The sequence below is a fragment of the Mus caroli genome, chromosome 2 (assembly GCF_900094665.2).
Source record: "Mus caroli chromosome 2, CAROLI_EIJ_v1.1, whole genome shotgun sequence".
Classification (NCBI taxonomy): domain Eukaryota; kingdom Metazoa; phylum Chordata; class Mammalia; order Rodentia; family Muridae; genus Mus; species Mus caroli.
The window spans coordinates 137,984,643-138,008,934 of record NC_034571.1 but is presented as its reverse complement, the minus strand read 5'-3'; the positions used below and the strand labels follow the sequence as shown (position 1 = coordinate 138,008,934).

Below are 24,292 nucleotides of genomic sequence, written 5' to 3'. Positions count from 1 at the left end.
TTTCTCCCCTTTCCACGGTTCTCCTTCTCTCCTCCCTCTTCCTGTATCGTCTGTCTTTGTCCCTTATCCCTGCCTTTTGTCTCTGTGGAGCAAATGAATCTCCTCTGTGCTGAGTATTTGGTCATGGGGTATCTTGAACCGACTTCTGAGGTTAGAGGTCCTCAGCAGATGGTAGGTGCAGTGGGAGGAAGAAGGGAATAAACTTTGGGGACTTGTGAAAGATCTGTCAGCACAGGGTCCCTGAATTGTACAGGCAGCTTGGAGGAAGCTGTGAGATTCACAAAGGAAGGCTCATGATGACTGAGCATGCACATCGCTAAACCTGGAGCATGTTCAGCCTGGAGTAATATCTTTCATATATAAACTCTTTCATCCAATTCACCCTTCAAATGTGGTTGCAGTCAGTGTACATATTTATCACCTGGCTATAGATAGCACATTACCCTGTTTAGGGTTCCCTCCATCTCCCCATGTTTGCATACTAGCCTTATAGAGCAGGAAAAGAGTATTTTTTTTTTTTTTACAGAGGTAGCTAAGGAAAATGAATCACGATGCTGTGAACAACTGGAAAACATGTGTATCCAGGGTAGGATTTATGTGGCTTCCAGGATGTGACCCTACAGGAACCATGACCAAGGGCATCCACAGTTACTCCAGGATGCTTGGACCATCTGGGTCTTTTCCATGTGCCCCATGTCTTCTAACCTAACTTGCTTCCCTGACCCAGGACACGTGAGAAACCAAGAAACCACAAATCAAAGCTTGCCAAGGTGGTTAGCAACTCTGCTTTAGAGCATACACTGGGCAGGGAGAGTCGTGATGAAGAAAAGGTTGCTGAATGTCTTCCAATGAATGAGATCTGCACAAAACCACAGAGCATTAATAACCATGAAGGATGATAAGCCTAATGTGAAGTTCAGTTACGAGCCAAGACTCCTCATCTTTTATGATGTCTGAGAAGAAGTGCTTTGCCACTGCGTAGGTGTCATTCTGAATTAAGCTCCACTCCTACCTGTTGTAGTAAATATGTACTCTCAATTGGGGGTTTCTACCCCACCTTTGATCATTCAGTTCCCAGATAAATGACACATAACCTTTATATTTATAAGCCTTTAAAGTACTAGAGCTGGGCAGATGATATCAACACTCTTATGTTATTCTGTCTACTTCCCTACCAATAATCCTGAGATATGACTAGCCTTGTTCTACTTGGGCCACTCTTACTCCAACTGGTCAACCCTCACAGCCATGTTTTCATGACTCACCTATCTCATTGTGTCTTTTTCTCTCCCCACCTTCTTCTCTTCTCTCTAATTTCTCCCCTTCACTTCCTCAGACCCCAAGCCGCTAAACTCCACCTACCTCTCTTCTGCCCAGTTATAGGCTATCAGCATCTTTATTCAACCAATAGTTTTAAATTAAGGAGCAAGGTCACATAACATTACTTTGAATATGTACAGATTCTCTAGTCCCTGGGGGCAACCAGGCCTTTGGAAGCCAGTATTTAACATTACAATACATAGCAAAAGACCAAACCTCGACACCCACCTTCCAATCTCAGCTGTCAAGTGTAGTAGCGATTTCTTTGGAGCCCCAGGTTAGGCTGCCTATTCTCTGAGGCCCCATCTACTCCGAATCCTAGGGCCTGTTGTCTTCCATGCTGATACTGTGGTTCTGGGCTGATTTGGTAGTTATCTTTCTTTGCTACCAGACTAGAAGTTCCATGAAGCCAGGGTGGCTTTTGGGTTTTCTCTAGCTGGTCTGGGTCAGGACTTGGTGGAATCACAGGTGCTTAAAAGACATGATTCTAAATAAGATGAGGCCTGAGGAAAGAGTCCATGGTCCTCGATGTCCTGAGGGGCAAGTCACATGGGCCACTGGATCCAGTTTGCTATTAACAAGTGTTCAAAAGGCATTACTTTATCCATGCAGATAGCTCCATGCCTAATGCTGGTGCAGACCACTGAACAACAATGTCCATCAACACAAGGTGGGGGGAGACTACATAAAAGGGACTATCATTGACATGACCATCTAACTTTGAGTATATAATTTAAGCTCTGTCAAACATATAGATAATAGTAAATGGTTCAGACTCCTTTGCCAGAATTTTCCAAAGGGGGCTCTGACCCATGAGAGGTCAAGAAACAGAACTCACAGAGGGTTTAGCTAGCTTTCATCTTTTCCCCAGGTGACTCCTTCACATGGCCTAAGACAGCATTACATGCCGATTCCTATGCCTGCTGCTTCACTGAAAGCTGAAAATGAAAACAGGATTGGAAAAAAAAAAACAACAACAAAGCAAACAAACAAATAAAAAACCCCCAAACAACTAACCAAAACTGACGTCAGGGTGGACGGTCCAGGTCCATTGAGTCCAACAGGGCATCTTCCTTAGAAATTTTCAAACTCAGTTCTGACCACACTCTATTTTCTTTCGCCCTGACTTTGAAGTCTAACTACTATGTAAGCTATGATTCCACAGGGTTCCCTGTACATCCTAAGGTGGTAATTAAGGACTAACCAATATTTAGGCTAATTTAGGCCATGCCTTGGGATAAAGCAGTGTTTGAGATGGTGCTTTTGCACGCATATCTCAGCATAAGATACAATCAAGGGCTCCGGGCTTCAGCTCCTGGTCCCCCCAAGAAACCGGAGGATGAAGCTCCTCCCTCCCGTTTACACAGGTTTGATGACAGCTGAGTAACCTTGCTGAGGATTGAGATTAGTTATGTAGACACAACTTAACTACCTGCACTGAGAACAGAGGTCATTTGTGTCAACATTACTTGATTCTTCCAGGATCTTCCTGTCCATAGACTTAAGGCTATGAGTCAGTAAATAGCCTTTCTGTTTGCTGCAGGAAGTCTCAAAAGTTTGCTCACTTGGGAGAGCAGCATGCTAGTCAATGGTTTACTCAACAAGACTCAGCTCTGTCTACCAGTTCTGAGACACTCCCTACCACGCTTCGCTAAAATCCAATCAGAGATGTTACTTACTACCAAGCTTCGCTAAAATCCAGTTACACTCTGCTTTGGAGAACTCAGCTTAAAGGACTTGGGACTCAGCAACCAAAACCTATCAACGCACCTCCCAGGGGTCCCTTGCTTAGACATTGATGAGACTATTTGCCCTCGTTTCAGCAATAAGCTCAATAAATACCTTGCTCTATCAACAAGGTTTCTGATGGATTTTCTAGGGTCAACCTTTGACATATGATCAGTCTCAATCTTTTTGGAAATAGAAAACACAGATACACATACATACTTATGAACACTTAAGGGCTTTGGATTTACTAACCACAGGCACTTTTTTCTCCCCTCTCAGTAATAAAGCAATAAGGTTTCCTTGGTGCGCCTCCTCTGGGGACAAGGACCATTGTTTGGGACACCTGACTGCAATATACTTCATGTGCACATTTAACTTCCTTTAGTCTATTCCCCTCCCCCCCCCCAATCCCCAGGGCAGGGGGTGAGGTGTGATTCAGGATTTTCCAAAGTAAATTTGCATTTATTTGAGGTTATGAATAAACAGGTCAAAAAGCCACAAAAGGAAAACTAATTTGAAAGTTCACATTAGAAATAGCCATCAAATCTTAAACATACGCACTCCATATAAAATAACCTTTAAAAAAAATCTCTCATTAAACCAGAAAGTTACTTTAGCCCCAGCAATGCCCACGTGAAACAGACAAGTTGTATGGCTTTAATCTTGTCTTCCCCTTACACGACCATAAGAAACCTTTGAGTGTTTGAGAAACTAACATTTGATCAGCCTAAAGTGAGTTCCTGGAATCAATGTTTTGTTTTGCTTTTCTTTTTCTTCTGCTCTTTAATGATTCGGTCAGACAAATACACTGGTCTCACACCATTAATTTTCTGGAAATCAAAATCCAGCTTTCATCCTTAAATTCCCTAGCTTAAAAAGCCAGAACAGCTCACCACTTCAGAGCCCCTCTAGGGTCTCACCGTGTGGCATCTCTGACCCAAACCCCAGCCAGTGAGGAACTATTAAACCACAAAAGCCCCAGCCCGCTGTGCACCACCGTGCTCACAGGCAAGCTCCCCTGGCCCCAGCTGGTCTAGCCAGCAGGCTTTTAAGCTCCAGCCTGCAGCTTCGGGTGCCTGCAGCTCCTCAGGCTGCCACGCAGAGGGAGCAGAGCTGAGATCCCAAATCCAGTTAGTTTCCTTTTACCTTAAAGAAACTTCCTCGCTTGTCCAGACCTTGGGCGCCCATGGTCCACGCTGACATTTCCCCCAGCGAGGCTCTACAGCATGCCGGGGACTCCTGAAGGTAGAGACATTTTCAATGGTTAGTCGAGCCTGTAGGAAATTCCTTTCTAAGCCACAGAGCACTCACAACAACAGTCCTGCCAAGATCTTTTTCCGTCAACAACATTGTGCCATTTATTTCCCACCAAAGCCCTTACATCTCCTTTCAGCCCGGTTTCCTGCCGCAGCCAGCACTCTTCCTAGACTGTGCCCCACCTCGCTGCCCCACCCCCTCTGCCAGCAGCTGACGTAGAAGGTCTTCAGGACTTCAGGGAGCATAAAGATGGCTTTGTGTGTTTGCTTGACCCCAAGCTGAAGTCCAAAAGGAACCAATATTAGTTGTCCCCATAATCTGCTGTGAAAGCTTATAGATTTCATATGGCAGATCGCAGAAGAATGGAGCCCTCTATGTCCCAGGAAATCCTGCTGTTAGGGAGTGAGGTCAGCATTCCCTCAGTTAGCTCTCCTCCCGGGCAGGCAAGGTCAGCAGAAGGGCACTAGGGAGAAATCCCTCTGTTTTTCCCCCCACTTAGAAGCCAGTGGGACTGGGATGCAGCCCAGAGAGTCAGTGTTTACAGAGCTCATTTGTGTAAGGGGACGCATGTAAACAGCTCCAGGATCATCAAGGGCTTGGGGGTAGGACTCACTTTGGAACACAGAGGAAAAATTTAAAGGCAGGATAACAACATGGTCCTGAATCATCGCTGAGACTATCATGCTTGGAATTTCCCTTCCTAGGACATAGGACAGAAACCAGTAATATCTGCACACACCCTGCAAAGACTTCCATCTTCATTTCAGTCTTAGCTGGGTACACACACCTGGTGCAAGAGACCTGGCTGAGACAGGTGTGTCTTGGGGTGGCAAGGGAAGTCCCCAAAGCCTTACTTACCCAGTGAAACTGTACAGCCTGTGAAACTGTACAGGTTTAAACAGAAATCTCACAAAGGGCTGCTCTCTCTCTCTCTCTCTCTCTCACACACACACACACACACACACACACACACACACACACACCTTTCAACCTACTTGCTATAACATGTACAAGCCAGGGCATATTGCAACACAGAAAGTAGGAAGTACAAACATCACTTGAATCATTAAGGAATATTAAAAGTGGTTGGGCTGCAGGCATGAAGTGGTGAGGTACCAAAGCCTGGATGACAGAGCCAGCATCAGACACTTGGATGCTGAGGTCAGTGCTAGTGACAGTCTAACAAGGGGAAAGGCAAAGTCTACCAGCAAGCAATGCACAAGTGTAAAAGCAAGAGACTTTTCAGAGATTCCTTTGGCCCCCCTAAGCTGACTCTCAACCCACGCCCACAGTGAGCTGTTTGGTTGGACTCAGGTGTGGAATCTCATCTAGGCAAAACAGCATCTCACACACCTAGCCTTCCTTTCAAAACCTCCTCTACTTGAGTTGTTGCTCCATGTCTTGGTCACTTTCTCTCTGGCATCCTGTTCCATTTGTGATCCTGCTGGGATGAAGGCCAGTGATCCAAAACCCTCCTGGAGAGATAGCAAGCTTCACGGCAGTCCTGCTGACTCCAGAGGTTCACCCCAGCTCAGCATTGGAGTGGAAGTCCAGCTCTAAGGCCTTTGAAGTCCATCCTTATTAGCAACGTCCATAGACTGGCGCCACTCCAGAGGGAAAACACAGCGCTGTGTTCAGAACTGGAGTGGGATGGGAACCCTGAGCAGCAGATGATTAACCGTTTACACCCAGAATCTCAGACACTTTAACGAAGCACATACTTTAAACAAACCTAAAGCTTGTCATCTTTTTTTTTACTTCTGGACATTTTCCTGGCAGGAGATTCCACTTAGCCTGGCAGTTCAGGAAATGCTAAGAGAGAGAGCCAAGACTCCGTTCCTCATCCAGAACAGTTTCTTTGTTCTGTTCCAGGGTTTTCCATATACAAACCATTCCTGATGAGCTCAAAAGGAATTCTTCTTTTGGCAACGGAGTCGTCTGAATTCCTTTAGTTTGCTGGTGATTTAATTAGCGGCTGATCCGCACATACACCTGTAACTCAGGCAGTCCTGATTAAACACCTAGCTTAGATTCTGTGGGGCCTGCAGATTGCTGTATTTCTTTAAAGGATGAAGGTGATGTCCTTTCTTATTTGCAAGGCTTCTCCAAGACATGAACACCAAGACAAGTGCCAGAGGTGGTATATGTCAAATTACAGGAGATACGGAGAGATGCAGACCATACCAATCTGGGGATGTGCCTGAGTGTGTTTAGATGTGTACAAGGTTTTCAGTGCCTGGACATTTTATTTCATGACCATTCCTGTGACTCCAATGGTTTTCTTCCCAAACTATAATTTTTCAATACCTTGGTTCAACATTTACACCACTAAATCCAGTCACTTTCCCCTCCTTTCAGCTCCCCCGTCCTTCCTGCAAATACTATCCAGCAGTGGGTCCCCAAACCACCCAGGTATAGCTGGACAACAAAACAAAACTGTACCGTAGCTTGAGATTCGATGACATTCCTCCAGATTTGGTCTGCTGAAGACCTTGCCTGGTTTCTGTGAAAGGTCAAGTCATCAGATTCTTGAAAAAAAAAAAATGAGACCCTTCTGTCCAGTGGTCTGTCTTTCCAGACACTATCGAATGCTAGCAAAAAGCCACTGTGATGGTTTGGAGTAGCCAGGCCTTTCCATCAATCATTGAAAGGATGTAAATGGAACCACAGTCGATGAGATAAAGGACAAAGGCAGGAAGTAGGTGTTCCTCCCTTGCCCAGAAACCCCAGGCTACCCCTCTGTTGTTGGCCTTTGTGGCTTTCCAGGTGGTTTCATGGGTGACTTCTGGGGTAACTGAAGGTCTGTCCTTAAAAGCGTCAGTGACACCCATGTCCCCTGACTGGGAGCTAGCTGTCCCGGCAGCCTGCTGAGCAAGCGTGCTCCAAGTCCTAAGAGCCACCTGGGCAGGCACTGAGGCCACCGGCCCCTGCCTGGACATGGCCACAGCCCAGTCTCTGTGGAGTCGAAAGCAGAGACAAATGCAGAGGTTGTGGTGTCTGGCTGGTCAATTAATGGAGCTGCTTCAGTTCAGCGAGCTTCCAGCTTTTGTGCAACCTTGCTGGGGGCAGATCTGGAAAAGGCTGAAGGGCTGGAGCCTGCAGTCCTATGTTGTTTAAAGGCAGGATCTATTCTGTGTGAATATTGTACATGGTCCAAACACAAACTAAGATGACTACCTAGTCACATGGTGACATAATTTGGGGGTTAGGGGTGGGGTGGTCACAGCTCTATGCTTGGTTTGCACCTGACTGAAGGCTGTTAGGTGGCATCCCAGCTATTGAGAGACAGGCTTTCCCCTCCCACTCCTCTTTTCAATCTTCTTAATTTGCTCAAACTGTCTCCTTCCTCTCTATTTTTTTTTTTTAAGCACAGACTTATAGTATACGATACAACATTTTGGAAATCTGTAAACAATATGCATAGATAATTCATGCTAACTGGCATGCCCATTAGTTTGTGTGTTTGTTTACTGGGGGACACTTTAAAGTCTCAGCAAAGCTCAGTCTTTATTTCTGAGCCAGGATCTCACTATGCAGTCCTGTGTATAGAACCTGCTATATAGATCAGGCTTTTGTGAGTCTCAAACTCACAAAGATTCACCTTCATCTGCCTGAGTGCTGGGATTAAAGGCGCACACCACCACTCCCAGAAATAGATATATTAATTGCAGTCATCATTTTGTACTATAGATCTTCCAGATTTGTTTCTCATGACTGAAATTTTGTAAGTTTTGCCCAACCTCACCCTAATTCCTTCCCCTCTGATTTTTTTTTTTTATTTGTCTTAGGTTGCAAGTGCAAACTCCACCGAAGAACAGCAGATGCGACAGTTGGGAATCTATCGCTCACAGTGAGGTTCAAAACACAGAGTTCAGGGGCTAGGGAGATGGTCTAGTGGTTAAGAATACTTGCTCTGGAGGACCTGGCTTCGATTCCCAATACCTACATGACAGTTTACAACCATTTCTAACTCCAGGACACACGTGAACAAATACACATGAACAAAATACTCATACATATAAAATAAAATAAAAAAAACATTTTTTTCAAAAAGACAAACGCAAAGAAAGGCAGGAAGAAAGGTAGAAAGAAAACATAGTTGTCCAAGACCCAAACTTCTACCCCCAGATCTACTCATACCCCCAAAATTTCTGCTCAATACCTTTTTTCTTTTAGTAGTTGAGTGAAGTACAGTAACTGAATTTATCTTAGTAAACAAGAGCTCATTATTATGACTATTTTACTGTCAAAATGACTCACCCCAGGGAGCCAGTCAGGGGAAGTCCAAATCTGACTAAGGTGCTGCACTCAGTGTCTGGCTTCTTAAATGGCTCCAGGTGTAGAGACCCTTCTCCCCGTGTCTCTGAGAGCACAGACCCTCCTGTCTACGTCCAGGTCTCTGAGCATTTCCCTAACTGCCTTCCAATTGCCAGGGATTTTTCAAGTTGGACAGGAAAATGTTATTCCAGACTCTGGCTCGGCGATTCAAGTTATGGAGATTCAAAACCAGTTTCCAGTGTCTTGTCTTTCACTCAACAGTTTAATTACTCTTTAAAACAGCTGTGTCTTTCATTTTGTTTTGAGACAGGCTCTCCCAGGCTAGCCTTGGTTGGCTTGACCTCTCCTGCCTCAGCCTCCTGAGTGATTACAAGTGTACACTATCACACCCAGTTTATATCCAGTTTTCAGATCATGAATGCTTTTCATTCAATGGACACACAGGCTAGAGAGTAGGCTCAGTGATAAGAATGGTTACAGTTCTTGAAGAGGACCTGGGTTTGGCACACGTGGTGCACATAGATAGTAGACATACATACAGAGACACACAGACACATACACATACACATACACATACACATTACTGGTTGTTTTTTTGTTTTGTTTTGTTTTGCTTTTTTTTTTTTTCCGAGATAGGGTTTCTCTGTGTAGTCCTGGCTGTCCTGGAACTCACTTTGTAGACCAGGCTGGTCTTGACTCAGAAATCCACCTGCCTCTGCCTCCTAAGTGCTGGGATTAAAGGCGTGCACCACCATGTCTAGCAACTGTTTTTTTTTTTTTTTTTTTTAAATGTGAAACAAATTCAGAGAAAGTAAATTTGAAGCAAATAACTGTGTGTCCAGCCCCCCACCCCCCTTAGTCAACAAGTGCATTTCTAAACAGAATTGGAGTAACACCTGCTATCTCTGTTTTCTCAACAGAGGACTAGGGGAATTAAGGAATTATTACTCTGTGCTGCATACTGTTGTTGGTATTATGATAAGCAAGGTGCTGCCGGGACGAACAGAAGTCATCTTGTAAGATGACTAATTCAGTGGAAGTCTATTCTCTCCCTCCTTGATCTCTCTTTCATAGAGCCACAGAAATTCTCTCTACAGCCGTGCGTCGGAAGTGATGTTGGTGTTCACACAGCCACCCGGAGGGTAGGCCCACAGGTAGGCAGCCTGCTGTGGAGAAAGTCTCCCTTTTCTTGGATGAGAACTACCTCTCTCACCAGCAACCTTCACGCCGCTCCTTGGGTCCTTAGACAATTGGTCTTCTGCAAATCTCTTGTATTACAAGAAGGTCAAACAACTTTGAAAGGAAACGATATATTTAGGTATCAGTACTAGAGGTTCAAGGCCCCCACTTTCTTGCTCAAGGAGGTACAGGGTTTCACATATCCGGAGACAAGGGGCACCTCTCTCTCTCTCTCTCTCTCTCAAATGAAATTCAAGCTGGAGGGATGGTTCAGTGGTTAGAAGCACTGTTTGCTCTTCCAGAAGACTCATGTTTGGTTTGCAACACCAACATGGCGGCTCATAATCATGTCTAACTTTTCAGTCCCAGGGGACCTGACATCCTCTATTGGTCTCCATGGGCACCAGGAGAGCACATGGTGCACAGACTATACATGCAGGCAAAACACCCACACACATAAAATAAGTACCTTTTGTAAACTGTCAGAATTCCACTAAGATTACCTTACTAACGGTAATCAGCTCCCATCGACTCCACTTGCAAACACATCGTCGGTCTACAGTCTTAACACCCCATAACATGGATTAAAGCCTAACGTGATGTTTCTCTCCTTCCTCTCCTTCTTTGCCAACATGAGTTCTGAATTGTTTCCTTGGTGACACTTGGGACTGAACCCAGGGGATCCTTGTATATGTGTGGTGATCTGAAAGAGAAATGTTCCCTCCATACTCATGTGTTTGAACAGTTGGTCCCTGGTTGGAAGTGCTCTTTGGGAAAGTAGAGAGGTGGTTGAGCCTTGCTGAAGCATGTCGCTGAGGATGACATACTTTGAGGAGATACAGCCTCACCTTGCTTCCTGTCCTCCTTTCCTGCTTGCTGTGTGTGGATGAAATGTGATGTCCCTGTTTCCTGCTCTTGGCACCATGCCATCTCTTCCCCATCATGACAGGCCAAAATAAACCCCATTTTTCTTTAGTTACTTTTGATCATAGTATTATATCACAGCAACCAAAAAAGTACCCGATACAGCATGCTGAGCAGGTCTCTACCATTGACCTTCATACAGCCCAAAGGTGAGTTCTGGAGGGATAAGCCTCATCAGGCCTCTTCTACATCCTTGTGCAAATCACTTATGAACCTGGGCACGGGCCTCAGGGTTGGCAGCCTCTGCCCAAGTGGAATATGTCTGAGGAGGGAGAGGGAGATTCTAACCCAAGGTCACTAAAAAAGGATATGCATTTCAAATCATCTCACTGTATTAGCAACTTCACACACAATGTGGAAGCATCCACTTTGGCTCTTGACCCAGTGGACCCTATGAATACAGAGGCCATAAACTCTAGGTTCTTCTCAAGGTCAGGGTCAACCAGTAGGTAACTGAAGCTCAGGGCTTCCTAGTTCAAGGATGTCTGTCCACAGTGTAAAAGAGCTTGCCTACGCCCGTCAACAGTGGCTGTCAATTAGCAGTTCTCTGATTATGCCTACAAAGACTACCTACCACAGACAATATATTAAACCCTTGTGTGTGTGTGTGTGTGTGCGAGAGAGAGAGAGAGAGACAGACAGACAGACAGAGAGTCAGAGAGACAGAGATAGTGTCAGACAGAGAGACACAGACACACATACAGGGAGAAACACACGATACTAGGAATTGGACAGAGCCCAGCATGTATGACACAAGTGGTCCACCACTGAACTATGTCCCAGCATATTAAAAACATTTTTAAAAAATGATCTGTCTCAATATTCTGACATAAGGACTCACGTCCAAGCAGTTTGTTTTCCATTCCATTTTGTTTGTTTGCTTAGTGTGTGTGTGTGTGTGTGTGTGTTTGTATGCGCATGCTCATATAAGCCATACCAAGTGTGTGGGGGTCAGAGATCACTTAGCAGGAGCTGGCTCTCTCCTTTCACCATGTGGATCCTGGAGATTCAACTCAGGCCATCAGTCTTGGCAAACAGGTGCCTCCATCCACTGCACTAGCCCAGGAAACAATGTTTTTAAAGACATAGGCCTGTGGGGAGACCTATGCATACCACAGTAGCAATTTCACACACTGTCCTATTTAAAAGTATTGGAGTAGAAGACACTGTCCCACACAGTGTAACACACAGTGTGTCTGGACATACTGTCATTATTCCAAGTATGGCTGCTGCTTTGAATGTTTTAGACAGGACACGAGCTCTTAAGATCACCAGAGTTCATGCTGGCTTCCCTCACTTCTGTGCTGTGTGTGACCATTGTTACACTAGGGTGACCTGGTGTAGACCTGGACGAGACCACAGCCTGCATCTGGTATGCCACTTGAGTGGTTCTGCCTGCCACTTCTCCTCTGTGGCCTGTGTCTGGACAGGCAGGGACTCAGGCTCGTAACAAAACTAGCTGCTCTCAGATGAGTAGAATCTACTCAGAAACGAGAGACACAGCTGGATTTGGGATATGTAATAGCTCGGCTGTAGGAAGCAGAGATGCAGAGGATGGGGAGAAAACAGGTTGAATAAATATAAGGACCACTGGATGGTAGGTAGCAGAGATTGCACCCGAGCAGTTCAATAGAGTTATAATCTTGGACCAGAAGAGCTGCAGGGGCACAGAGGCCACCTTGGCTTCTCAGGACAGGAAGAAAATGAAGTTACCCTCTACTCAGGTCTTTAATTCGAAGATGTTGGAATCAACAAAATAGAGACCCTGTATGTGCCTGCTCTTCCACATCACTGCAAGTGTAGGGAGACCTGTACGCATTCATTCTCCTCCCCCCCCCCCCCCGCTTCTTCCCCTCCCTTGCCACCCTGCTCTCTTTCGGTTCAGCATTAGATCATGGGACAGAGTCATGAACTGCTGAAAGATGTGTTTGCCCGACTTTGTTTAATCTGGTCTTTGTGACTTTTAAGGAACTTTCAACTCCATGTTTAATAAACACAAGTATTTTCATTGGAATGGTCCCAATACTAATAATATTCACACAGAACCTATTTTCTAGAGCAAACTCCATTAGGTCATCTTAATTATTTGGTGAATTTTTTTATACAAGACACTTAACATGTTTAAAATTGCTCTCAGTTTTGTTTTTTTTTTTGAAACCATTTTCCCTTGTCTAATATCAATCGTTAAGCTATAAGAGAATGTATTTAATTCTAATTTTTTGTAGTGCTGGATATTGAACCCTGGAGCTTTATGCCTGCTAATGTTCAGTCGCCGTGCCGCACCCCAGCTCTCTCATGTTCTAAATGCTTCTAGTGTTTACTTTCATGTACAGGTCTCCAATCCATATAAAACTGGTTCTTGTGTAGGATATCCAGAATAAACAGTGGAGAATATATTTTCCAAGGATGTTCATCTAATTTAAATTTTGAAGAGAGTAGTTTTAAGAGTGATATGCTCTTTATTCTTGAATATTTTTTTCCTTTTTTTTTAAGATTTATTTATTTATTTATTATATGTAAGTACACTGTAGCTGTCTTCAGACACTCCAGAAGAGGGCATCAGATTTCGTTACGGATGGTTGTGAGCCACCATGTGGTTGCTGGGATTTGAACTCAGGACCTTCGGAAGAGCAGTCGGCACTCTTAACCACTGAGCCATCTCACCAGCTCCCATATTCTTGAATATTTTTATCGTAGTTACTAGCATTTTTTTATTTGTAAGAAGTAATGAACATATCAAGTTTAATGATGTCATAAAGATGTCCTACATCACTAGGCATGGTCAGCCTAGACTATATAATTATATCCCACCTCAAAAAAAAAAAAAAAGGCATTGTGTCAAAGTGAGCCACCTACCTCTCAGAAGTAAAGAAGGAAGGTCATTATAGCATAATGCAGTAGCCCTGGGAGTGCATGGGGTCGTGAATACTGAGCTGTGTTGTGTCTGAATATGAAATATATTCTCTGGTAAAAGGCTCAGGGATTGAAGGCTTGCTTATTCAGCCGGCGGTGCTATCTCGAGGTTACTGGATCATGAAGAAGCTAACCTCACTAGTGCAATTCATAGCTGAGAGGGATACCAAGAAATGGGATCTCGTTGGAGGGTAGAGCTTATCCCTAGCTCCTCTCTCTCTCTCTCTCTCTCTCTCTCTCTCTCTCTCTCCCCCCCCCCGCCCCACCCCCACTGCCAAGAGGTAAGCAGTCTTTCTCTATGATGCCCTCCTGTCATGACATCCTATAGTGCCACAGGCCTAAGAGCAAAACAGCTTCTCTCGATAAAAAAAGTTCTTGAAATTTTGTCAAAGTGACAAAAGTCACACATTTGCTGTCCCGTCCTTGTCTGCCTCCTCCTTGTCCTCCTCCTCCTTGCTGATGGGACCAAGGGTCTGTGAAAGCCTACTCTCACCAACCTATACATTCCACCCACCTGCTACTTTTTATACTGTATGTATCGAAGACCTTCCAAACCTAGCAATTTATCATTAAGACATTTACTCTCTCCTTCTCTCCTTTAAACCAATAAAGCACACACACAAAAAAAACCAAACCAAAACAAAAAACATTTGCTTGCTGAGGACTCAAAGCTCCAAGTTTTAATGTGTGCTTGTTTTGTGGTATGAAAATGTCTACCAGAGCTGACTGCAACCTTCCACAATGACTTCAACAGACTGGCAAAAGGCACACAGATATAATGAGCTCTAGTGAGCAGGCAGAGCCAAGGCCAGTACACCGTGGCACCTCACTCTCCCAGTCCTGGCCACAGAGTCTTTAAAGAGGTTTCATGACTTGATTCCTCATACACCGAAGTAATAAACTATAGCAAATGTAGGAAATTAGATCTGTACACAGAGAGCACGCTTTATCCACAAATCATACATTGGCACTAGTTGGACTCAACTGTTTCTGGCTATTTTCTTAACCAAGTTAAACGGTGCCATTAGGATAACCTTAAGGAGTTCATGTGTTTAGTCTGCGATTTTAGGCTTTGTGAGTTCCATTTCTTTAGAGGTTAGATCAGAAGACAATGGGGATCCTATCTGCTTATCAAAAGTGGTACTGGCAGGGCTGGGGAGGTGGTTCAGAGGTTAAGCACATTGGCTGCTCTTCCAGAGGGCTTGGGTTTGATTCCCAGCACCCAAATGGTATTTCAAAACCATCTATAATTCCAGTTCCAGAGGATCTGATTTTTCTGGACTTGGTGGGTACTGCACACATGTGGTACAAAGGCAAAATATCTATACCCACTAAAAAAGAAAGCAGTATCCTGGAGTCTGGGGAGGTGGGTCCATGGGTAGAGTGGTCGCTGTCCAAGTGTGAAGACCTCAGCTTTGATCTCTGGCACCTACATAAATGCAAGGTGGGTGTGGAGACCCAGCTGTGACTCCAGGAGAAGTGGGAGGTGCTCACAGCGGATACCAGAAACAAGCTGACAAGACTGGATAAATAGGTGAGCTCTCAGCTCAAGTGAGAGACCCTGCCTCTACACAAACACGCATATACATATGCACAACACACAAAACAAATTGACACACAAGTAAGACTATACTCCTCCCTCATCATCCGTGTTTCAGCTGCTCAAGGGCAACTCTGGTTTGAAATGGTAGATGGAAAATTCCAGAAACAAACTGTTTATCCACCTTACCCTGTGCACCATTCTGCATGGCATGATGGATGCTTCTATCTTCCCACCCAGGACCTGCAGCATCCAGTGCCCCTGTGTATTCCACCTGCCCATCTGTCATTCTGTAGCTGCCCTGGTTTTGAGACCAGCAGTTGCATTCAAGCAATTCATAGTTAGTCAACAATGGTATCAAAGTGTAAATGATGCTGGCGACTGCGGCAGATCAGAGAGAAGCTATGAGGTGTTGTCTTTAAGTGAAAAGCTGAAGGTTTGCAGCTTATTAAGTTAAACAAAAATCAATAAATTTCCTGTTTTAGAATAAGGGAAAATATGGTAATTTTATAGTCACACCTCACAGTGCAAAAACTACAGCCACAACGTATGATGTGTACTTAGTTAAGATAGAAGAACGGTTGATGGACATATAGAAATAGAACACACACACTGGGTTCTATGTATGTGGTTAGGCATCCATTAAGGGTATCTGAATGCATCCCCCAAGTCTTAGCTTTTTTTTTTTTTTTTTGGTTTTTCGAGACAGGGTTTCTCTGTGTAGCCCTGGCTGTCCTGGCACTCACTTTGTAGACCAGGCTGGCCTCGAACTCAGAAATCCGCCTGCCTCTGCCTCCCGAGTGCTGGGATTAAAGGCGTGCACCACCACGCCTGGCCTTAGGTTTTTTTTTTTTTTTCCTGTTGTTGTGATAAAATACCCTAACAAAAGCAATTTAAGAGACAAGGGATTTGTTTTAGCTCACTATTCCAAGTTAGAGTCCATCACCACAGGGAAATCAACACAGCAGGGCCACAAAGTAGCCAATGGCATCCACAGTCAAGAGAGACAGAAGGATGCAAACACACTTAATGCTCAGCTCCCTTTCCACTCTTATACACCTCAGAGGCCAGACTTGGGAAATGATGATGCTTAATTTTAGGCTAGGCCTTCCCACATCAATGAACGCAATCAAGAAAATGTGGCCACACTGTCCTACAGCCAGAGCCTGGAAATCAGCTAAGGGGATCACAAAGAGGCAGGCCTACAAAGTACTGTGTGTCTACCAGAGTTGTAGAGCCCACATAAGTCTTTCAGAGTTATCTGCTGCCATCACCAAATGGGTGGTTTAGTGTCAGTGATGATGCCTCAAACTTTTAGCATGTTTCAGTCTGTTCCTTGTTTGGTCAATGGCACTCATATCCTTTGATGAAAGCATCAAGCATTCAGGTTTAGCATAATGCACGAATCTCATTAGATACTATTCAGGTCGGCACAGGTGGGAATTACCACAACATCTACTAGACTCTAAGGCTCTCTTTGAAGTACAGTGTTTCTTTTTTTATAGTCACTCCCAATATTATCCTCTTGTTGTCTCCTCTCCTACCCACCTTTTAAAGGAAAGCCAGACGGGGTAGATGCAGCTACTGTGGATCCCAGGGTGGAGAGAGGTAGTAGGTTCAGGTCCTATCACAGTGTCTGAGGATGATGACACCCCATGCCTTAGGAAGGTTGCTTCATGTCAGATTTCTGGAAGAAAGAAATGGGGTAGAACCAGATGGATTCATGGATGGGCAGTCCAGAGAGAGCCTGGTTTCTTCTGCTACTCTAGGGGATCCTGGGGCAAGAGGACAGATGGATGTTTATTTATACTTTTAATGTCTGAATATTTAACAGTCATAAACTCAAGACTGTTGAGTAAGCTCTAGTCCATTCTACTATGACAGATGAAACCTTTCGAGGACCTTGAAAGCTCAGTTATACGGAGTTTCACACTCCACAGTGCTTTGTGCCTAAATGTGGGGATGTGGGACAGTTCTGCAGCTGCCTCGTGGTGTGCCGTGCCTCTTCCCTTCAACAGCTCATCCTTCCTGTTGTGTCTGTGTTTGGTCCCCTCCCCAGCCCCCAGCCTCTGGATGCTACAATAGGAATAGATGCAGTCTTTGGGTGAACTGATTGAAGACAGCTTCTGCAGACATCAAGAGCAGGCTCACATCTGCAGATCCCTGAGATCGTGGGACCTGATCAAGACCTGGAGGGACTATGAGCTCAAGAGTGGCTCAGCCCTTCTGTCCCATAGACTTGTCCTTCCATGGAGGGAAAATCAGTGAGAGATGGGCAGTGTGCATAGCTCCACTCCCAGGGCACAGAGGGGTGGTGGATAATAGTATCTCAGAGCTCATGGAAGAAAAGGCCCAACCTTCCCCTACTGCTTTCTTTGCTCAGCAGCTTTCATTCATCTTGGTTTGCAGAAGTACAGGGTTCAGTCCCGAGTGGCCCTGTGTACACCCCTGAGACACTTGAAGAAAGTAGGCAGCATGGATTCGAGAGCCAAGAGGGATCCAAGTTTCATTTTGACCTTTATTTCCTTTAAAGCATCTTTGCTGCTGGGCTGTTTCTTTGCCTATGGCCTTTTCTAAGGCTCTGCAGCCTCTCCACCATGGGCTCACCATCTCCGGTTACTCCCCGTTATATCTTAAGCTAGCTGCCATGCCTGTCCAAGCACTCTCATCTCAGAAAGTCAAAACACATTCAGTTAGCCTCATAACATCGTTCTACCTCGTGTCTGTGACCAAGTTGCTGTACTCACTGCTTTGGCTCTGGGACAATGGTCACATACAGCCTTTCTACAATTGGCTTCTCCTAGCCTCAAGTTGCTGCATATAATTTTTAAAAAAGTGGGTAATGTGATCTGATTCTATTGATAAAAAACAAGGCCTTCTCTCTGGGTAGTTGTAGTAACATTCAGCTAAGGAAGAGAAAAGATTGTAAGTTAGGGCTTTGCTCAGCTTGAAATCCCTCCCCTAGCCTCTTACTCTTCTGCAAGAAGGATGTGCTCCACTGAGACAATGCCAGGACGGGGCGTCTGGATAATTCAGAGTTAATGCCCTGTTGCTCTAGAAGCAATAATGATAGTGGTTTGTCTTGACTGTCAGCTTGCTGAGACTTAGAATCACATTATGCCCGTGTCCGTGAGGGTGGTTCCAGAGAGGTTTAACGCAGAAGGACGGCCCCACCCTTGGTACTATCCCATGGGCTGCAGTTCCAAACAGAATAAAAAGAAATGGACTGAATACCAGTGTTTGTCACTTTTTGGTTCTTGACTACAGTCACTGGCTACTATGACTACAGTCATAGCCTTTGATGTCTTCTCCACTTGATAGACTGGACCTTCAAGTGTGAGCTAAAATAAACCCTTTCCTCCTGATGCTGCTTTTAGCAGGTACATCGTTGTCATGGTGATAAGCAAAGTACCTAACACAAACAACCAGTTGGTTTCTGCTATATATATTTTTTTAATTCTGAAGGCCTTTTATATGTAAATCCCCACATTACCTGTCTCCTTGGAGACCACACCTGTGTGTTTGTTTGAAATTCTATGCTCCCCTATAGTGCTGGAAGCTTTTATTTTAGCCAAAGCTTTCTCCACAGACACTGCCAATTTAGCCTTATTCCATTACTTAGAAGTATTTCCCTACAAACACGTTTTTCTCCTGTTTCCTGTTTTAAAAATAATTATTTCCTACCCCTTGAGTACTTCATCAAGTTGGACAAGGGCAACAGACAGAAATCAACGTGTCCTGCCACCAGGTTTACACGATGCTTCTGGCTTGCAATTATTTCTTCTCCCTGGTTCAAACAAATATAAGACAAATCAAAACACACAGGGTTTGTGATTTCTTCCTGCTCTGGACTCAGGGATATCTGTCCACAAAAAGTAGCAAAAACACTCATTTCTGGTTTCTTCCTCTCAAATTTAGCTTCAGATGCCGACTTTGCATGCCACTTCCCATTCCCCTGAAGTCCTTCATACTCTGTCTGTTAATGGCAACCCCAGGCTTGATAGCTCAGAGATGGAGCTAGCTCCCTGTCTCTCTGCCCTGCATGTCAATCTGTCTGTACTTCTGGTGAGTTTTTAGGCTGCAATCTCTCTCCTCCTCCTTCCCAGTCTGCACACCCACTTGGCCTTGGGCAGGGCTGCCTTAATGGCTTTAGCAGAGTTATGTCTGTGCAGTGCTGCTGTCAATCAGCACCACCCACCCTGCTAGCCTGTCTCAAAGGGATGACCTTGCTATAGCTTGAATAGGTTGAGTGTACCCCCAAGGGTTCTTGTATCAAAACTTAATTTCTACTTTGAGACAGTAATGTTAGGAAGATGTGAACTTTGGTGGTGGAGGCTTTGGGAGGTGATGAAATTGGCTATGCTCATGAGAGCGCCTGTGATTGAATAATGGTGGTCGGGCATATAGGCAGAGCAAGGACTGAGGGGTGTGCTCAGTGGGAGAGCAAGTGTGAGATCCTGGGTTCTAGCCACACAACAACAGCACACATGCATACATGCACACATGCATTCATGCACAATCATGCATTCATGCACACACGTGTAGATGTGTTGTCTCCCTATCTGGCCAGCTACACAGCCTTTACTAACATGAAGGTCTTTACCAGATGTAAGCTATTTGACTCGAAACCAGGTCTGCGTGCCAAAATAAACCTCTTTTCTTTGTAATTTACTCAGGCTGTGATATTATGTTATTAGCAACAGAAACCAGACTAAGACTGGCTGTTCTCCAGCCTCCCACTTTCCCGCTGGAAATGGAGATTTTGAGAATTTAATGTCCCTGTGTCCTTAGGTATTCAGTGCTCCAGTTCTTCTGCATCCAAGTTTCTAAACTTCTCAAGGAAGTTCCCTGTCCCTGTATCCCACAAAGCTTACTATTTAGGCTCACTCCTGAAATCCTGAGACAAGTATCTTATGTGGGAGGTGATTCTGGAAAACGCTGTCAGGGAAGGAGACAGATACTACAAGTACCGTAAGGGGAGGAGAGGGCATCTAAGCACTATTACTACTCCAGGGTGACTAGTGTGCTGTCGCAAGCCCTTCTGGGTTATCTTCTGCCTGGTTTGTTTTATTTTGTTTTGTTTTTGTCTTAAAGCAACAAGCAGTTCTTTGCACTCATGGTATTGGTATTATGTCTCCCTGGTTAATGCCTGCTGGTTGTTAGCAAACACTGAATCCTTGCTCCCAGGCTACGTTCTCGCCAGCCTCTATTCACAACTTGTTACTCACAGATCAATACCCAGCCTTGCTTTATGTGTCTTTCAATTTAACCCCCCACCCCCACCCCTCTTCGGCACACTGATGGTTCACTAATGCTGCACTCAGGGTCAACGGTGCTCTATCCCATGGCCTTATCCAGCATGCATACTTTGTCCACAGGGTTTATCTCAGCCTTCCTGTACAGAGGAATGCTAGACAGCACTTCACTGTTATCCTCAGGGGCCACTTAAAACAGGAAAATCGGGGCTGGTGAGATGGCTCAGTGGGTAAGAGCACCCGACTGCTTTTCCGAAGGTCCAGAGTTCAAATCCCAGCAACCACATGGTGGCTCACAACCATCCGTAACAAGATCTGGCGCCCTCAAGATCAGACACTCCAGAAGAGTGTCTGAAGACACTCCAGAAGAGTGACTGAAGAGTCCAGAAGAGTGTCTGAAGACAGCTACAGTGTACTTACATATAATAAAAAATAAATAAATCTTTAAAAAAAAAACCAAAACAAAACAGGAAAATCACACACGGGCGCACAGCAGGGCACAAAAATGTGAACAATGTACCCCTCAAGACACAGCAGAAGTGATTCTTTGGCTTGTTTTTAGTCTGAGATGGACAAAAAGGCAGTGCTGTGCCTAGGTGAACTAGGCAAGCCGAAGGGTGGGTGGCTCTTGGTACATATGTTGCACGTGGCCAAAAAAAGGCCCGATCAAGATTGATTTAGCTTTCATGGAGTGGGCAAATCTGCTAAGGCCAAGACTGCCAGTAATAAAACCAATGACGTGCATTTTCAAATCTGTAAATGTAGATAAGGGAAGCTATGGGAAGGGCGCCTGCCTTTTGTTCTATGAGATTTGACTCTTACCATCCTGTGGATATTAACTTGCCTTGTATTTTTTAATATTGCCTTTTCATGATCTCATATAACCCAGGCTGCCATCAAACTCACGATGTAACTGTAGGCGACTTTTTCTCAGTGCTAGGATCATAGGTGTATGTCAGCACACCTGGCTAATTCCAGTATCATGAATTTCTGATACCAGCTGTCTGGTATCTGGTCACGGGCCAGATGTACCTTCCAAATGTGTTTTTTTCCTGAAACATTTTACTATACATTTATATGTATGTGATTACATCTAAAACTCACTTGTGATATTTAAAACATGATCTTAGTTTTCCTTTTGAGGCAGGCTTTAATAGCCTGCACTACCCTAGAACTCATTATGTATTTAGCCCAGGCTGGCCTTGAGTTCACAGTCCTCTTGCCTCTTCTTCCCAAATGCTGAGATTAGAGGTGTGGGCTTAAAAAAACAAAACCAAAAACAAATAAACAAACAAAAACTTAATACAGTTTTTTTTTTTTTTTTTTTTTCTTTTCAAGATAGGGTTTCCTCTGTGTAGCAGTCCTGGCTGTCCTGGAATTAGCTTTGTAGAGCAGACTGGCCTTGAACTCACAGAGATCCACTTACCACTGTCTCCTGCATTCTGGAATTAGAGGTCCTCACTGCCCAGCCAGATTTTTGTTTTGTTTTGTTTTTAATAGTATAAATATCTGTTTTGTTGGAAGCACAGGGATTGAACCTAAAGTTTTAAACATGCTGAGCAGATGCCAAACCACTGAAGCCTTCTAGAATCTCCCTTCATCTTTCTGTATACCCTCCTTTGTCGGTGCCGAGTCTGGAAGCCAGAGCCTTATGTGTGCTGAGCTACACTCTCTGCTTCGGCCATTGTTTGCCTGTCCTAGGTCAGTGCCTGTCCATCCTTGATGTGTTTAATGGAGAACGACCTGGGTGACTGCAGGCTTTATCCCACTATACTTCAGCTTTGGTCAAAGTTAGCGGCTGAAGTCTGAGCCACAGTTTTCCTTTCTAAAAATCTGTCTCCAGTTTATGAAAGCCCATATCTGACCAAATGTTTCTGGTACTTAAACATAAGGTCTAGACTATGGACACAAGACATGAGGTCTTCCCTAATCTGAGTCAAGTCTTTATCTTCATTCTGATCCCTTCCTCTGAGCCTGCCCTCATCTACCACACCCTGTAGCCCTGGCCAGCATCATTCAGCCTTGTTGAAATGCAGCCCTACCTGGACTGGCACTATAGCTCAGCCTGTAATGGTGCTTGCAGCACAGGCCTAGAGACCTGAGTTCTATCCCTGAATTCCTTGTAAAGGTGGAAGGAGGAATTTGAGCCTACAAAGTTACCCTCTGATCTCACATGCACCACAAGATATGTCCCCCATCCTGTACATACACACAAAATAATAATGATGATGATAATAATAAACAACTATAAAAGAAAATCCACTACCTCCATCCCCTGGCAAACACCTTCTGAGGGTTTGTCTTCATTATCATTTGCTTGGATTGAGAAATTCTAGGAGTTACCAAAGCACTTCCCTGGGTGTGTCTGTGGGAGAGGCTTAGGAGACAACCAGATTAGGACTCTAGTTTATCAATGGATGATGAATTTGTATGATGGCATTTGGGGGAGGGGGTGAAAAAGCAGGAGGTGAGGACTAACTGGTAGAAGCAGGTGGGGGGGGGGTTGTCCCTGGAGCCCTGGCCCTGTCCTCTATGTCCTAGATTCTATGCTTCCAGTTTTCCAGTGCACAGCCCTCCTCTGACACAGGCTCCTTCCACTGTGATGTTTTGCTCAAGTATTCGGGGCCAAGGCATCATGGACAGAACCCTCTAAAACTATGAGCCCCCCCAAAACTGTTCTCCATTAAGATGTCTCTGTTTTGGTCACAGTAATAAAAAGTTCATTAATAATATACAAGTCTGCTGGGCGGTGGTGTCGAATGCCTTTAATCCCAGCACATGGGAGGCAGAGGTAGGTGGATTTCTGAGTTCAAGGCCAGCCTGGTCTACAAAGTGAGTTCCAGGACAGCCAGGGCTATACAGAGAAACCCTGTCTAAAAAAGAAAAATAATAATAATAATATACACAAGTCCTTATCTCTCAAGACTTGGCTAAATGATAACCTGATCTTTGAGACTCTGCCCAATTTCCAGCCCTGCCCTTCGGTCTTTCTGGGTGCCTACTGTTCCTTCCGACTACATTCATAACACCATGACTACACAGTTCTGTTTTTCACTCACAAGCCATAGAGTCCCCAGGGGACCGGGTACCCAGCATCACTCTGAAACATGGAGGACACTGTGGTATCTGTTCCACTCATCCACTTGTTTCCTGGCCTGGTAAGACTCTGGCAAGAATTAATGAGAATCTGTGAAAGGCCTTAAAATAGTGCAGGACACAAAATGATTTACTAAAAAAAAATGTCATTCAACATAAGACAGCTTCATTCATGTAGGTATTTTCCTACAAAGGAAAATTAGCCTGTTACTTGAGACTATGGAATCACGGAGAATGAAAAACAGCCGAATGTGGAAAGGGCATATGCTCTTATTTCATGATTCCCCCACCCTGAGCGGCTCTGCCCTAGGCTAGGTCAGGTAGTGGGTAGTTTGTGGCTCAGCACATCAGTGGCTCCAGAGCAAAAGAAAGACCATGCTCACTGCATGTGGCAAGGTGGGGAACGCTGAGAAAAGCCACACCAAACAACTCTCACATCAGCAAACAGGGAAGGAAGCTTTCTTACCAGGACCCACACCTCACTCATGCCAGCTCCTGACGGAGGTTTGGTGAGGCTCTCCTTACAGCTGGTACCACACACCAGACATCCTGACACTGCAGCCCAGTGCAGAGAAGGCTGCTGAGACTGCTTTTCTCAGACCACAAAAGTATCCTCAGCTTAGTGAGCACCGGGGCTGCCCTGACTACATGCTATCTGCAGAGAAGGTTCAGAGCCAGCATCCAGAAAAGGCGGAACAAAATCCCTCTTATCTCCCCACTTCTCCCCCTCCTCCTCTTTTTTTTTTTTTTTTTTCTTTCTCCTTCTGATCCCGGTTGCTTGTTTTGAGACAGGGACACAGGC

General features: G+C 44.8%; 1 protein-coding gene across 4 annotated transcripts in view; it reads right to left on the bottom strand.

The window, feature by feature from the left end:
- Rin2 (Ras and Rab interactor 2) overlaps positions 1–24,292 on the bottom strand; it is a 206,732-nt gene that overhangs the window by 98,444 nt on the left and 83,996 nt on the right. For 3 of the 4 annotated variants that reach the window (XM_029472237.1, XM_029472240.1, XM_029472239.1), the window contains 2 exons: positions 16,688–16,826; positions 4,195–4,287 (listed from right to left, as the gene is read on the bottom strand). In XM_029472237.1, the coding sequence (XP_029328097.1) occupies positions 4,195–4,251 (57 nt within the window). In that variant the 5' untranslated portion in view covers positions 4,252–4,287; positions 16,688–16,826. Of the gene's footprint in view, positions 1–4,194; positions 4,288–4,429; positions 4,470–16,687; positions 16,827–24,292 lie in introns of those variants that run through there. The other variant, XM_021154815.2, reaches the window with a different exon arrangement.